This window comes from Solanum lycopersicum, chromosome 6 (assembly GCF_036512215.1).
Source record: "Solanum lycopersicum chromosome 6, SLM_r2.1".
Classification (NCBI taxonomy): domain Eukaryota; kingdom Viridiplantae; phylum Streptophyta; class Magnoliopsida; order Solanales; family Solanaceae; genus Solanum; species Solanum lycopersicum.
Window position 1 is genome coordinate 41,544,117 of NC_090805.1, and position 16,380 is coordinate 41,560,496.

Consider the following 16,380-nt stretch of genomic DNA (forward strand, 5'->3'; position numbering starts at 1 on the left):
TAAAATTGTAACTAATCTATGATAATAATTGATGCCTTAATATGTGTGTTACTTCTAAAATGGACTACTAAATAGAGATCGAGAGTATTTTTTTTTTGAAAAAAAAAATCATTCCTAGTTGGTGAGTGGTCCACTATTTATTTGCATCCACTTTTAATTACGACAAGGAAAACTCATAAAAGTCTTTCGGTCAAAAGTTTGGCTAATTACTTCTTCCCATGTTAGTTTTCAAAATTATTAAAAAGAGCAATTTATTCGCCTCAAAATATTTTGTAATATTATATTTAAAAAAAATCAGTTTTTTCTTTTTATGTTATTCTTAAAATTAATTAGTTTTTTGAAAGTAAATAATATTGCTTACATGGGAAACAATTAAGGATAAATTAGTAAAATGTACTTTTATATATTAGTATATAGTTTACTAAAAGGCGGAATTAGCAAGGCCATGAAGCACATTATATCAATTATCATGTTATGATTTTTGATTATTTTTTCCCAATGTACTATCATGATTCTACTGGCCTCAATTAGTTTCATTATGAAATCTTTGGTAACTAATCACAATCAGAGTAAACTGCTCTGACAATATGGCTTAACAATAATAATTTTCTTCCCATTTTTGGTAAGTACTATTTGAAATCAATATCTTAAAAAAGAATGATGAGATACCTTTTGCTCGAAAATTTGAGTATAAATAGAAAATTCAAATATATAAAAAATTTAAGTGGAAGAAAATACCTAATTCTTTCTTAAGTAGGCTTATACTACAAGATCTTTTTTTAGTTTTTAAGCTTATTGAACAATATTCGTATTAAGACGAGTTTATTTATATATACCTACTTTCTTCAATCATTAACTAATATCTGCGTTTTAAAAAAAGAAAAGCAAGAAAGGTCACTAGATTTTATTAAGCAGAAAATTAAAAAGCATACGGTTGGATCAGTCAGAATATTTAATCTGACTTCATTAAAAAATTAAGTTAAAAATAAAAAGGTACAATATTATAATCATATAAAAAGTTTTGTAGCTTTTGAACCATGCTTATATAATAAGTAACACCAACTGTTTGTCCTCCTTAAAAGTTAATTATGAGCACAGTATTGTTAATGAGTTATATAAACAATGAGAAATTAATGACTGAAAAAGCTTGATATGATCAAAACTGGGAAGTTTATTAAAGTGTTGCATTATATATTGAGTTAAAGGGTGTGCCTTTTATGAGATTTTGGAGGCAATAATAATGGTATTATTATTCACTAAACACCCCAAAAGTGAAGTGCAACCTTTTAAAAAGTTATGAGAGAAAGGCTGATAGTAATATATTTCTCTTCATTACTTTTCATTCTCCATTTTGAATAGTAAAATAGAGAATGTCTTCTTGAGTCATTTTCTATTTTAACCTCTACTCTTCAAATATATAATGTTGAATAACAGTTTTCTAAATTTGTAAAATTATTATTTTTGGATATTATACTACTATTTTGTAATTAACATATTATTTTTCATATAAATACATTAACTAAATCTCTAATATTCATAATTCTTTTTAAATGTAATATAACATTTTAATAAATATATTTTTTAACTTATATTACTTTCATCCGTATTAATAATATTTTAACTTTTTTTAAAAAAATTTCATCACTTAAAGTGAATACTGTTTGATATTTTAATAATTTTCACTACGAAGAATGCACAAAATTTAAATAATAAAATGAAAATTTAAACCTAAAAATACAATGCATAGCAACAATAATCTAAATACAAGACAACAATACAATACAATACATAATATAATAATTTTAAAAATCACAACAATAATTTAATGATTCGATAAGTCATTTTCGAATTTAACAATATTTGACAAAATCCATTTTTCTTAAATATTTATTTGATTGTCCATTACAGTCTTAGAGATACGAAACATCTGATTTAGAGATGGCTCTCTATTATATTTTTAAACGAACAAGTTCATATAATATTTATTTATAACTAATAACTCCATGAATTAAGCTAGTTAGCAAGATTGGGCCATATGTTAAGTCAAAGAGAATGGTGGGGTAGTTATAAAGTTATTGACGAATGGTGAAGTAGCCATTTGTGTTTTAGTGTGGTCCGCAGTAGCAGAAAACAACGATGCAGACAAGTCAGGCATCTCTACTTAAATTTCTCTTCTCTCTTTCTTCATTACACTCTTTTTCAGGCTAACTCTTTCTCTCTCTTTAATTTCCAGCTCTCTAGTATTTGTAATAATATCTACAATCAATAATAACATACATACAAATCAACCAAAAAAGTTACATTACTAAAAACTTTCCTTTTCAGTTTCCACTTCTCTGAGGTACTGAAATTTTTTTATATATATATATATATACTAATAACTAGTAGTACTTGTGAGTTCTGTTTTTTTTTTCTTTTTTGTTATATCTCATACATATTTACCATGCATCAGAGGGTATGAAGAAAAAAAAAAGGAACTTTTTCTTTGAATTTTCCTCTTTTCTTGATATCAAGTAATTTGTCTTGAGATTGTGACATTTGTGTATTCACATGGTCTTTCTCTATTGTCTTTTATCTGTTTATATATATATATATATTGAAGATCTATCTCAATTCTTACATGGGGTTTTGTGTTTTTTGTTTTTATATGCTGCAGCATGTCCTCTATTTTTCTTTGAAAAAATTTCTTGTGACTAACTAAAAAGTGTACAGTTTTTTGGTGATTAATAAATTTGTTCATGTGTGCAGATGCTGAAAAGTGAGCATCATAATTAATGGCTTGTTTGGGTGCCTGAAAAGGATGCCAATTCAGAAATGGTTTGCACTGAGAATGAATTATTGGAGTGGAAAGATTTCCCAAAAGGACTTAAAGTTCTTCTTCTTGATACAGACTCCAATTTTGCCTCACAGATGAGATCAAGGCTTCAACAAATGGACTATATAGGTAAGTTATTTTTTATTTTAGTTTTCATCTCTACTTCAAGCTTTTTTTTTCTCTATAGGTTTCACATCCAATTGTTTTTGCATTTATTACCAAAGGAGGGTAAATTACAGTGATCTGTAACTATCCATCTTTCTATATTTGTGAATAAGAGCATTAAGAGGCTTTGTAATTTGTTACTCTGTCTATCTTTTGATGGAAATTAAAGCCAGAAATTATCTTTTTGTTTCAAATTTTCCATTTAGTTCTTTAACTACTAAAAGAGATGGTAATTAATAGAACTACCTCTTGTAGTACAGTACTAGCTTAGCAACTGTACAAAATTTAAGTGTTGAAGCTATAAATCAACTTGGAGTTATCAGTATGATTGATTTAACTTGTACCAATTCCTAGAGGACTCATCTAATTTATCCCCAACAATGTTTTAGACGCAAAGACTGAGCTTGTAAAAGTATTTCTCGAGTCGATCATAGGGGCTTAAGTTGATCTTCCTAAAAGTTCATTTTCATACATGTGACAAAATAATTCATGTCCTTGCAGTTTACACATTCTGCAATGAGAATGAGGCTCTGTCTGCAATATCAAGCAAGTCGGAGGTGTTCCATGTTGCCATTGTAGAGGTATATCTTCTTTTTTTTTTTTAACGTAAATTTTATATTGGTTTTCTTGGGTTGTGATAGTACCTTTGTGTCATGACGGAAATTAAGCTATTTCATTATCAATTCTCGCTTTGTTGTGATTTATTACCAGAAAGTTGAACAAGCCTAATGTTCTGTTTACCCTTTATGATTTGTGTATGTTTATTGTCAATAGGTAAGTGCTGGCAACAGCGATGGAGGATTCAAATTTCTCGAAAGTGCTAAAGATCTACCAACTATAAGTAAGTGCTTCTGTATTGTAATCAGGCGCATACTCGGTGGTGCTAATCTTGTTTTCTTGGAATTGATACTTGCTTAACTAAGTTAGATCTAGTGTTAACTGCATTCCTTTATATCGATTCATAAAACGATATTGTGAAAAGCACAAACCTATCTCTCTGCTAAGAAACATCATTGAAACACTAGAACTTGGTTATCTTGCTTATTAAGTGAAATATTTCTGATACGACTTCTTTATCCATTCTTTTTTTCAGTGGTTTCAGATATTCACTCTATTAACATCATGATGAAGTGTATAGCAGTAAGATCTTCGTGATCAATTTTCATTTGAAACGATTCTTTATCAATTATACCAATTCTTTATGTACTTTTTTCTTGCAGCTTGGTGCAGTTGAGTTCCTTCAGAAACCATTATCAGATGATAAACTGAGAAATATATGGCAGCATGTAGTTCACAAGGTCTTTTACCGAAACTGCACTGGGTTAAATATGTTCTTTTAGATTGTTCAGCTTATTGTATGTAGAGGAAACCTGACTTTTTTTTCTTACTCGAAACAGGCATTTCATTCTGGAGGAAAGAGTGTCTCTGAGTCACTAAAGCCGGTTAAAGAATCTCTTTTGTCCATTCTAGAGCTCCAACCAGTAAAACACGAAGCAGATAATGAGAATACTAATGAAGCAGAACCCTTGATATCAGTGGTGGAAAACCAAAAAGCATCATCATCCTGCTGCGATAAATATCCAGCTCCTTCAACCCCACAACAGAAACAAGGAGTGAGGTCAGTGGATGATGTTGATTACCAAGATCATACTATCTTGTCAAATGAACAAGATAGTGGGATGCATGAAGGGGACACAAAATCTGTCGAAACTACTTCTTGCGATTCTGTTGCTGAGACTACTGTCTTGGCAGATTCTTCCGAGCGTCTAGGAGAGGCTATCACAAAGGAGGAACACTATTCTGCTGCTGATCAACATATGGAGGATCCTATTGCTACTTGTTCACCAAGTAATGACAATGGCAGTACTTGTTCTGCTGACCCGAACAAAGCTTCTGGTCTCCATAGTTCAAGTGGGACAAAAGCTAATAAGAAGAAAATGAAGGTAAGATCCAACAACTGCTGACTAGTTGATAGTTCAACTTTGGCATTGGAGATGAAATTAAGCGTTCCCTTTGGATTTTCTTGATCTTAACTTGCAAATGTTAGATGAGATTTTGATGTCTTAAACAATAAGTAGAATTTGATATTTGGCAATCAGAATAGACTTTAAGCACAGTTGCCTTGTGCTTTTTAGCATTATATGTAGTTAACTCAGCATAGATTAAAGAATTCATGAATTTTTCAAATCACATGCTTGTGGGAGTAAGCTTTTGTCTCTCATTGAATCCAGGTAGACTGGACACCTGAACTACACAAGAAATTTGTTAAAGCAGTAGAGAAAATTGGTATAGATCAAGCCATTCCTTCTCGAATACTGGAGCTGATGAAAGTAGAAGGCCTGACGAGACATAATATAGCTAGCCATCTCCAGGTTTGTTGAGTTTTGTTCTGCTCTTTCATAATTCACTAGTACTCTAGTCTCTCAATTGAAGTTATTACGATACGTGAAGATGAATGCAAAAAAAATAAAAAAATCCTGCCTGCTTGATAGAAGGGAGCATGATATCTAACCTATACAGTAGATTTAATAAGGACAACAAACCTTACCATACCTCATAGAGACAGAGAGATTGTTTTCAATAGACCCTTGGCTTAAATAAAGCCTAGTTAGTGAGTAGGGTGACATTGTTAAGCAAGTTGTGCAAACACGAACAGACTATGACATTACTCAGTTTAAGAACATCATCCCTTTCTTCACGCAGAAATTCAGGATGCAGCGGAAGCAAATCTTGCCAAAGGAAGACGAAAGAAGGTGGCCTCGTCCTCAACCTAGAGATCCTGTACAGAGGACCTATTATCCACATAAACCTGTCATGGCCTTCCCAACCCATCATTCCAACCATGCAACCACAGCTGGTCAATTCTATCCTGCCTGGATACCACCAGGAGGTTACCCGAATGGTGCACATATGTGGAATTCGCCTTATTATCATGGATGGCAACCGCCTGAGACGTGGCACTGGAATCCTCAACCAGGGGTAATATTAATGCCCTTAAAACTAATGAACTATTTCATTTTTAAGCTGAAAGTACATACATTTTAAGTGTTTCGATAAATTCTGAACTCAAGGACTTGTAAAAATCTGTTTTTTGATTACTTGCAGCTGTATGCTGATGTATGGGGTTGCCCCGTTACGCCTCCATCTTTAGGATCATGTACACCATACCCTCAGGTAAATTCATTGGTGTTACGATCTATTTTGAACGTTCACATTCAATTCAACAACATATACTGGCTAGCTGTTTTATGTGAATGCACAATTGGACCATGGTCATAAATCATAACTGTACATTTGTTGTATAATGCAGAATGCATCTGGATTTCACAGGGCTGAGGGAATGCTGAATGGATATAGCATAATACAGAAATCAGTCGATCTTCACCCGGTAAGTACGTTTAATTTCACTTTGTTAAATCACTTAACTATAATAACATGATATAATTTGACGTAAACATCGAATATAAAATATTACTTTGCGCTGACTCTTCAAAATACACTACAAATTAAAATTTTGACATAGTAGTACTGAACATTTTCACACGTTGATAAAAAATCCTCATTTTTTTATTTTTTTTTATTTATTCAAATATATTTTTACAAAATTGTAATGGAGGCAAGGGCGGATGTAGTCCGGGTTCATGGGAATTAAGCTTTTGCCATTAAAATATTTGATCGCGAAGGATTTTTTTTAATTTATAAATTTTAAATCCTAAATTAAAATTATTTTTTATTTTCAAAGAATTTCTCTAAAATGTTTTGTAGGCAGAGGAGGTGATAGATAAAGTGGTGAAGGAGGCAATAAACAAGCCATGGTTGCCTCTACCCTTGGGCCTAAAACCTCCTTCAACGGAGAGTGTTCTCGACGCGCTTTCTAAACAAGGCATCCCCGCCGTCCCTCCACGCCACCACCGCTCTCATCGCCCACACTGACATGCCAATTGCTTACCGGGAATCCCATATACGGAGGCTCGTGTTTGAACACTCCACCCATGCGCGTGGCGATGACTTCACCCGACACGAAAGAAAAAAAGTAGATCCTTTAACTGATCCGATAAAGGTCTTGCCCGTGTGTTGTCCCTCCTCGCTGTGCGGCACAGAATCAGCCACGTGTTTGGCTTAGATTGATCAAAAATGTTTCGTTTTTTTAATATACTCAATTTATCTATAGTATTTTTTTACTAACTTTTTAAAATTACAAGTAAAATATATTCTCATTAAATATTTATTTTATTCAAATTATGATAAATAATTTAAACGGAAGTAGCGGTGCGTATTAAAAAGTGGGTTCTCCTCTCAAAACGATTAAAAAAATAGTTTCTCCTCTCTAGCTTGACTTGTAACATTATTGATTGCCTTTTTGATTTCAGAAAAATGGGTTGGGTTATTTATGGGAAGTGGTGTTGTGGGGCTATATTCGGGGATTGCAGTAATTTGAAAAAAAAAACAAAAAAAATCATTATAAATACGAATTAAACGCATTTTATCCATCACAAAAAAAAGTAAATTCTATTATTGAGTGCTAGAAAAGGGATGTTGAGTGGGTGGGTGGGTGAGGAATAATGAGAAAATTGTGATAATGAGAATTATTTACTTTAAATGGATAGTACGTTTTCAAATAACTTAATTCATGCATAGTTAAATAACTTAATATATGCATTCTCATTTCAAATTTATTTAGCATGTGTCAAAAGAATAATTTTTTGAAATAACATAGATTTATCTAATAAAGCTTTTAGAAAAGCTTAGTGTAGTATTTAAGATATGTGTAGATATTCAAAATAATTAGATATTTATAGTAAAATAGAGAAATACCTAAATTTGAAATTAGGCATTTATAATACAACTCAAATCAAGTAATGTTTTTTTATAACTAAGTTTTTTTAATAAAACACACATTTTTCTTTTTAACTTTCTTTTAATCTTTAGTAAAAAAATTTTCTAATTATACTTTTTAATAAAAATAATATTCTATTCGTCTTATTTCGAATTATGTAAAATTTTAAGTGTATAAATAAACAATCGATTTGTAGGTGATAGCTCAGGATTCTATTTGAAGAAAACTATAGAAAGTTAGAAACATGACAAGTTTGATTATCCAAACACTGTTCAAGAAAGGAAAAGTCCTTTTCTTTGCTCTTTTCTGTAGCATAAATAATTTGCTTGTGACTGATGAGCCAGCCACTGTGTTGAAGAAAAGTGTAACAAATCCAAGTCGGTCCACTGTTACAGGATATGTTAATAATTATTATAAGTAAGAAGAATTGGGCCCATGATGACAAGGATTTGTCACTCTGTGGTTGGAATAATTCAACATTTTAATGCGTCTCCAGTTTCAAAATCTAACGAAGAACTAGTTTAAAATGCGTCTCCGGTTTCAAAATCTAACGAAGAATTCGTTTGGTTGAGTGTATAAAAATAATATTCAATTGAGTATATTAATAATGCATGTATTACTTATGTATAGATTATTTTTTATGTATTGTTAATTTGATGTATTAAAAATAGGCCAAACTCCTGTCTTCTTTACTATACTCAATAATTTTTTTAATTTGCTCTTTAAAATTATTTTAGATTCTGTTTTTCTTTGAGAGAAGGAGAAGGGAAACAAGGAGAGGAAGAAAGAAAATTGTAAAATATGAGTGTTCATATCTATTCTTTTCGGTGAAAAATGTGAAATCGGAATTGTCTTTTTTCATACACTCTATAACTCTTTTGTGCTTTTTCTTTTCTTTTACTATTTTTTTTAATCGTTGTTTTGTGGGAAGAGGAGATATCAAATATGAAATATGGTATTGGTATTCATTGATCCGACAAAAAAAGTAGAGGAAGGTGACGGTTAATTTAGAAAAGTAATACAATGAAGAAGAAAAAAATGACTTAAAAATAGATTTGAATAAAAAATTTAACCTCCATTGAAGGAGTTCTTGAAAAAAATGGTCGGAGGTGGTGACTTAAAAATTAGAGAAGAAAATAAAATAAAGAATTAGCTAAATTAAAATTTTCACGCGCTACTATTGAGTGTATCACACTAACTTTGATATGTCGACAAAAAGTGTCTAAATGACACAACGGGACCCTACATAAAGTGTGTAAAATAAACATCGCACTAACTAAGATGTTTAAGTAAAATTCAGTACCAAATTTAAGGGATCATAGATGGGTTTGGCCTTAATTGAGGGATATTTTGACCCTTTTTCCCATTATTATTTGAGGGGGAAGGGTGTACGGTGAAGATGAAATGATAGAGTGGAGTAGGAAGAAGACTTCATATTTTTTTTAAATTATGATGAGTTGGACGATCCTATTAACATCATTCATTCTTCCAGTATTTGCCTATCTGATCCTATTTGATGAAGTTTCTTTTGCAGGTCTACCCTTAACCCGTCCCTAGTATCTATTTTGGCTACATATATAGGAAAACAACGCTGGAAAAACTATATTGTTGCCTACTGATAAATGCTGCTCACGGAACGATCACCATGGACACGCCAAATTGTTTCACCAAGAAGGTTTGCAACTGAGAGAACAGTCAGCTGGGGGAAGTAGTGTCTGTCCATCACAGGAATTGTGTTTGTGGTGATAACCTCTTCAAATAAGCCACTTGACAACATTCCGATTGCAGGCGGGCTGTCATCACAAAATATCAGCACTTTGTTAGTATAGCCAACAGCAAATAAATATGCATAATGACTGAATTGCGCGATAAGGTGCCTAATGAAAAAAAAAAAAAAAGAGCAATAGCATTTGTATTCAACTAAAATGTTGTTCAAACTCTAAAAAAAAAAATTAATGGATGCTAAATCAGCTTATGGTAAGTATGAATAGTCCATATTTGCACAGGGACCAACTATGCTCCCAGTCCAATTAACCCTTGTTCATGAACTACTAAAGAATTGAACAATTTGCATGCAGGAAGAATCCAATTGCACGTTAAAGAAAAACAAAAAATCAAGTGTGCAGAAAAGAATCCATACCAAGATGCAGTGTAACTGAAAGCTTATTCCAAAATATATAAATATTTTTCCATGTTTGTATGATGCACAGAAATGTTACCTAAAAACACCATGTGTGCAGCATGCATAGATTTCCCGTGCTCCCTCTTCGTGCAAAAGTTCTGCACCTTTGCAAATAGTCCCTACGATCCATAAGAAAGATGTCAAGCTGTTAACTGATGATATTCAAAACTGATCTCCTCAGAAGGAAGGATAAAAAGGGAGCTGACTAAGGACTACAGAAACACAAGGAAATTTAATAAAAACTGGGAATGGAAGTTCTTATTGAGACACTTCATTATATAAGACAGATTTACGCGTAACAAATAAAGCTGGATGCTCACATCCCTTTGAAAGGGAGAGAAAAAACTGAAATATCCAGTTTATGGCTTGCCATGAGTATCTGATATATGTAATCAAACTCACCTGCTGTGTCAATCATGTCATCAACCATGACAGCAACTTTTCCTTTAACATCACCAATCAGGTTCATAACCTGCGGGCAACAACAAAAGAGTAATCAATGAAAAATAAGATGGTGTGAAACGCAACCCAAAAATAAAAAAATGGAACTGAACCTAGAACCTAGAACTTATTGCTTTGCGAAATACTATAAAAACTCTTGGTACTGTTCTTTTGTATTCATGGATTATGAGCCTGTCTGGTTTTCTGCCTCTTTTTAAGTAGAAGATTTATTCATGAAGGTGACAGTGATAAAATACAAATAATAAGTTGGGAGATGATTCACCACATGAGCAAACCATATCTGAAAAGATAGACCAATATAGAGAGGGAGTCTATTCGAAAATTGTAGACATGCACACAAAACAAAAACACCACTGTACCATTATTATTTGCTGTCATGATCTCACTAAGCATTTGGCCTAGATCAAGTCATCTGCCTGCCAGAGATCTATGAAGCAGCAGTAGTTACATGGCCAAAGAGGATGATGCAACTCTCGTTTATAATTATCTCCATAATTTATTCTCTCAAGATTTAATTTAAGTTTCTTTGCATGCATGAGATGACTCTGTCAATATAATGAGGAAATAATAGAGCCCAACAGAAAAATTCTCTCAATAATTGAAAAGAATCATTTCATCTACTTGTCTTTATAAGTAAAAGCCAACAGGAGATAAAACAGTAAAGTGTGAAATCAAAAACATTATCTCTGCAACTACCTCAGCATGATTGTGCTCCTGGAATCTTTTGTCGACAATGGCTAAAGGTGCATCCAACTTTTTTGCAAAAGCACGTGCTCTAGCAACTGCCCCGACATCAGGAGAGACCACCACCAGATCATTGGAACTAATCTTCTTGCTAGCAAGGTAATCCGTGATAACAGGCTAGCATGTACAAAGAACACAAACTGCCAATCAGCTAAGTGAATTTGCAGTTCTTAATGTTTCTGACGCACTTAATAGATTACCTGACAGTGTACATGGTCCACTGGAATGTCAAAATAACCCATGGATTGCCCAGAGTGAAGATCACAAGCTAGAACACGATCTGCACCTGCTTCTGTTATAACGTTCCCAACCAATTTGGCAGCAATGGATTGACGATTTTGTGTCTGAAAAGATATAAAATATGATAAATAGACATGTATTTAAGAATGTCCTTATATTATTACTCGTTTCTTTAAAAATATCGTCTTTCGCATTCTTTTGGTAAATATTCTCATCAATTAATAACTCCTAGGAATTAACCAGAGAAATCTTGATTGACAAGAAAAGTGAAGACGAAAAAAGCATAAATAGGACAGAAGAATCCAGGCTGAACATAATTAAGTGCAGCACCTCCCAAGAAGTCAAGAGCAAAGAGCATAATATACCGATCAACTATGCTTCAAACGCAAATTAGATGGGATAAGTCAGATGAATCCTTTGTACCCATTACGCTTTATTTAGATACATCCCATTCCAACTCCAAATCATTTACTTTTTAAGATGAATTTAGAGCATTATAAAACAACAACAACTGGACATTCTTTCACTCTCATATTTATTCTTGTACATGGATATACAAGTCTCAACCAGCATAAATTTCTCTAGTCTCCTTTTATCATTTTCATTGACTTGTGCTGTCAACTTGTGAATAATAAAAAAATATGTAAACTAAAAACACGAAATTTGGACAGCAGATAAACTTGCCTTCCTATCAGCTCTGGCATATCCAAAATATGGAATCACAGCAGTGATATTTTTGGCTGAAGCCCTTCGGCATGCATCTATCATCACCAAAAGCTCCATAAGGTTTTCATTGACTGGAGGGCAAGTGGGCTGAATCAAGAAAACATCACATCCTCGAACACTTTCTTGCAACTGGACATAAATTTCACCATCAGCAAAGCGCTTGATGGTGATCTTCCCCAGTTCATGCCCCATGTTCCAAGCAATTTCCTATGGAATAAAGAAAAAGAACTACATGTCAAGAAAAGAAGCATAACTTAAAAGATGACAGAAATTCAATGGACTTCACAGCTTGAATAACAATTCATGTAGCAACTGATTATTTTTTATGATGATAGTAGTGTCCAGGCCAGTTTAAACGCAACCTAAACTATTTCATCAGGCACCTGCTACCTCCAACCAGCCTAAGCAACCTTGACTTTTTCCTGTTTAATTTTTGTAATTCAATCACCTTGATATATAGGAGTCCAGGAAATTAGGACCAAAAAGAAAGGCGTGCTGGAGGCAGAGGCGGACTTACACTATAATGAAGGGGTGCACGAGAACCCATAAGTTTAGCTCTACCTGTGGATTATTATGTAGATACATGCTAGAAATATTTTATATACAATAAGTGGGCACCCGTTATCAGATAAAGGTGCACCAAACGTATATGAGGTCATCTAAATCCTTTTTATTTGCAATTGATCCTCTATTGAGTCTTTTTACAGTATTCCATCTACCATTGCATGGCTGCTTTTTTCTTTCTCTTTTCTTTCCTATTTAGGTAGTATACTACATTTCCATTACAATCTTTAAAAGACTATGTCATGAGAAGAGAAATTAAAGCCAAAATGTCCACACTAAAACATAAACCATACACCATTTGCTATAAATTATAATAAGAAACTGTATCAACTAACAGGTTTGCTATACATGAGAAATTAAATTCATTATACTATTCGCCATTCTATTCCTGTACTTAAGAAATTAAATTCAATATACTATTCGCACTTCAATTTTGTTGTAAGGTTTCCTTTCTTTTCAGACACTACTTTAATCATTCTTCATCATTGTGTGATCCAGTCCATAGATTCTTTCATATGGTAATCTTGGAAATTTCTATCTTTTACTCATGTCACTGATGATATCCGTACGTGTTCTAACACTATATAAACAGGACAGCTTTTCCTCAGTTGGAAGATACCACAAACAAAGACATTTCCACGTAAAAATACTCGATGGACTTATTTCTCTATTTTATTCCCATTATTTGACTATTAACATTATGTGGGTACTCACGAAGTCACCAAAATCATTAGTAATATATTATAAGTGAAATTACATGCATTGTTACACATGATATATGAAATTCTTTGGGCATGGAAGAGATTGGAGTACTTATACTAAACTGTTAAAGACACTAACATATCAAGTTAGAATCCTAGAATGTAAATGTCTAACCTTTCATCATTCAGAATTTACAGAGAACATAAGAGGATCCAACAGTCATTCAAGAGAAAAGGGATAATGGTACAAAAGCAAAACTCACGGTCACAAAAAATAGCAGGAAAACCTCAGTGGCATTCAAGACAAATTAGTATATAGAAGTATTTATAACTAGGCATCCCCAAGTCCTCATATACAGAAGTATTTACCTCAGAAAGTGAAGGATTCGCAGTTCCAGAAAATAACTTCAGTTTTGGATTCAGCTTGGTGTTATCGCTGGTAACTGCATTCTCTGAGCATTTGTCTTGCAAGAACGTTGGAAGTATCACATCATTAATGATTGGCACATTAGGCTTCTCATTCGCTGGTTCATTGATTTCACAATTCTAAGACAAAAAAAAGATAGACAAGCATTAATTAAATTAACAACTTTGCAAAAGCTCAAAAGACGTTGAACCAACCAAGTAGGACCTCTCATAGAGCTAAAATTCATGAAACTGGCTCCAAAAGTAAATGAATATATATAGCAAATCTAATTTCCAGATATGAAAAAATTATGCAGAATTAGGATAAAGAATCCATTTTTCCTGGAAGAACATAACCTATATAGAAAAACATAGACTGTTACTGCTTCCTAAAAGAACATAACCTGTATAGAAATGACCTGAACAAAAAGAGATATACATTTATCTCTTGTCTCTTAATCCAAAACAGGTAATAACTTTAAACATTTCGGTAAAAAAGCTGTTACTCCAACAATGGCAACATTCAGATACAAAATCATTCAAATCTAATCATTACTTTAGTCCATCCTAATTTTCTATAAAAAATTCATGGAAGAAACAATAAAACATAATTTTAATTTTTTTAGGTAGATGTGTTTCTATACTTCAAAAAAGAACTCTTCAGTACTGAGACTGATAGTACACAATTGAGACTTGCTCAGCACCTCCACCATCCATCAACCGATAGTACAAGCGAGAACACTATTAATCCTTCCGATATATATATATATAAAAAAAAAGATGACCGACGATGGTACAATTCTTTTCGAAAAGAATGAGTAAAACAGAAAACTGAAGCATTTTACAAAAATAAAAGTTGGTGAAAATTACATGCTATGCAATCTAACTCATTCGTCATAAACAAGAAAAAAAAAACTTCAGTCAAAAAAGGGGCAAAAACATGGCGTTACTTGATTTCATTACATCTCCTCCATCTAAATTAATTCAACTGAAATTCATTCTTAAACTTCTGCTTCTTTTCATGGCAATGAAAAAAAGAAGTACATATATAAAAATTCACAAACTGATCGTCCACGTCTTCACCACAACAAAGCCCGGTAGGGCCAAGGATTCATCAGCCAAATTTCAAAATCTATATAAATGAAAAACTACTTACAATGACGGAGTTGAGAGGCCGGGTTCGTTTGGGAGCAAAGCTTGTGCGATAGAGAGAAGAGGTAATAGAAGAAGAAGAAAAGGAAGAGATGAGAGTGTTTTTTTTAGTAGAAGAGAAAGAGGAGAACAGAGTGAATGAAGCCATCACAAAATCAGAAGAAGAGCAGAGTGACCCGCCCGAGTTTCCTCTTCCCGTATTTATATGTGGGGCTTTTCGGTTTAGTGTCAGGAGGATTTTGTTTGCTAGGTCACACAATGACAAACACGCAGGTGTCAAAGCAGGGTCATTTTACGTGTTTGAATCTTTTTAAGGGAAAAAAACAATAAATTTAGTCTAAAAGAGATTTTGACTAAATTTAATTTTTTTAGTCTAATATATTTAATTTTTCATTAATCGAGAATTTGAAATGTTTGTTAATTAATTGAGATGTTTTTTGTTCTAGTTTGGAACTATTTTGACGTACTAAATCAATAATACTCCATTCGTTTTTTAAAAAAATCTTTTTATTTGTTAATTAGTTGAGATGTTTTCTATTCTAATTTGAAATTATTTTTGATGTAATAAATCAATAATACTCTATCTATTCAAGAAAAAATCTTTCAAGTCTGTATAAAAAAGAATAAACTTTTTTCCTTTTTAATATGTTTAAAAAAGAATAAAGAATTTTCCTTTTTGATTTGTTTTAAAAATAATATTTTAGTTTTTAGTCAGTTTTAAAAAGAATAAACTTTTTCCTTTTATAGTCTATTTTAAAAAAATGACATTTTTTATAATAATTTAATTTCAGATTTTCACGTGATATGTTTAAGGCATAAGATTAAAGGACATATTTATAAATTTGACATAAATTTAATTTAAGAGTCAAGATTGAAAAATCTTCTATATTTTCTTACTTCATGTCTAATCAAATCAAGTCATTTTTTTTAACGGACAGAGTATAAGTTTTTCGTAACATGTGAGTATTTAAGTAGGTTAACATTTGATAATTATGAGAAAAGGCATTTAAAATGTCGTTAACTTATTGAAAATGATTTAATTTTTTCCTTGTATTGGACATCAATTGATCTTAAACATTAATTTTCAAAGTTAAAGATGTTTTTTCTTTTAATGGATTATGACAAAATATGTGTGTAACTAAATTCAATAAATGAATGCATTTTGCTTTGATTTAATATAAAAATTCTATACGGATAAAAAAAAATTATTCATTGATTCATTTGGTTTCAATCATAAATTATTCGACTATATGAAAACCTAAAAATTATTTTGAGTTCAACGATAGCAAAGTGATTTCACCAAGCTAGAAATACTTGAATTTTAACAACTAACTTACTTCAAAAGTTAAACCAATTCATTTAACTCTCAAGAATTCAACAAAAATTG

The 16,380-nt window shown here is 32.1% G+C and overlaps 2 protein-coding genes across 6 annotated transcripts; one reads left to right on the forward strand and one right to left on the reverse strand.

The window, feature by feature from the left end:
- The first annotated feature begins 2,115 nt into the window (after positions 1–2,115).
- LOC101245957 (two-component response regulator-like APRR2) lies at positions 2,116–7,243 on the forward strand. Of its 5 annotated transcripts, none has more exons than XM_069298764.1 (12): positions 2,116–2,146; positions 2,749–2,944; positions 3,482–3,561; positions 3,755–3,821; positions 4,074–4,120; positions 4,201–4,278; positions 4,378–4,923; positions 5,212–5,352; positions 5,684–5,959; positions 6,086–6,154; positions 6,291–6,368; positions 6,746–7,243. In XM_069298764.1, exons 2-12 carry the CDS (start codon positions 2,815–2,817, stop codon positions 6,911–6,913), a joined length of 1,680 nt encoding a protein of 559 aa, XP_069154865.1. In that variant the 5' UTR covers positions 2,116–2,146; positions 2,749–2,814; the 3' UTR covers positions 6,914–7,243. The 5 variants fall into 5 exon arrangements, with proteins under 5 accessions (XP_069154865.1, XP_010322878.1, XP_004241977.1 ...); XM_010324576.4 differs by having other exon boundaries at positions 2,136–2,341; XM_004241929.5 differs by lacking the exon at positions 2,116–2,146 and adding an exon at positions 2,388–2,455.
- A 1,992-nt stretch (positions 7,244–9,235) lies between these two features.
- Positions 9,236–15,234, reverse strand: LOC101244195 (ribose-phosphate pyrophosphokinase 1-like). Its single transcript, XM_010324575.4, has 8 exons — positions 14,998–15,234; positions 13,806–13,982; positions 12,130–12,378; positions 11,406–11,549; positions 11,158–11,322; positions 10,402–10,471; positions 10,037–10,118; positions 9,236–9,610 (listed from the first exon to the last, which is right to left on the reverse strand). The coding sequence occupies exons 1-8, from the start codon at positions 15,139–15,141 to the stop codon at positions 9,430–9,432; spliced, it is 1,212 nt and encodes a 403-aa protein (XP_010322877.1). The 5' UTR covers positions 15,142–15,234; the 3' UTR covers positions 9,236–9,429.
- Between the last annotated feature and the right edge of the window lie 1,146 nt (positions 15,235–16,380).

What these genes read in the sequence shown, in the direction of transcription:
- LOC101245957 (XM_069298764.1), top strand. Translation starts at nt 2,815, where the DNA reads ATGGTTTGCACTGAGAATGAATTATTGGAGTGGAAAGATTTCCCAAAA. An exon ending in TCAACAAATGGACTATATAG is followed by an intron (nt 2,945 to 3,481) that starts GTAAGTTATTTT and finishes ATGTCCTTGCAG; the next exon opens with TTTACACATTCTGCAATGAG. An exon ending in TCATGATGAAGTGTATAGCA is followed by an intron (nt 4,121 to 4,200) that starts GTAAGATCTTCG and finishes TTTTTCTTGCAG; the next exon opens with CTTGGTGCAGTTGAGTTCCT.
- LOC101244195 (XM_010324575.4), bottom strand. Translation starts at nt 15,141, where the DNA reads ATGGCTTCATTCACTCTGTTCTCCTCTTTCTCTTCTACTAAAAAAAAC. An exon ending in TGGACCATGTACACTGTCAG is followed by an intron (nt 11,323 to 11,405) that starts GTAATCTATTAA and finishes TGTACATGCTAG; the next exon opens with CCTGTTATCACGGATTACCT. An exon ending in TGACATGATTGACACAGCAG is followed by an intron (nt 10,119 to 10,401) that starts GTGAGTTTGATT and finishes TATGGATCGTAG; the next exon opens with GGACTATTTGCAAAGGTGCA.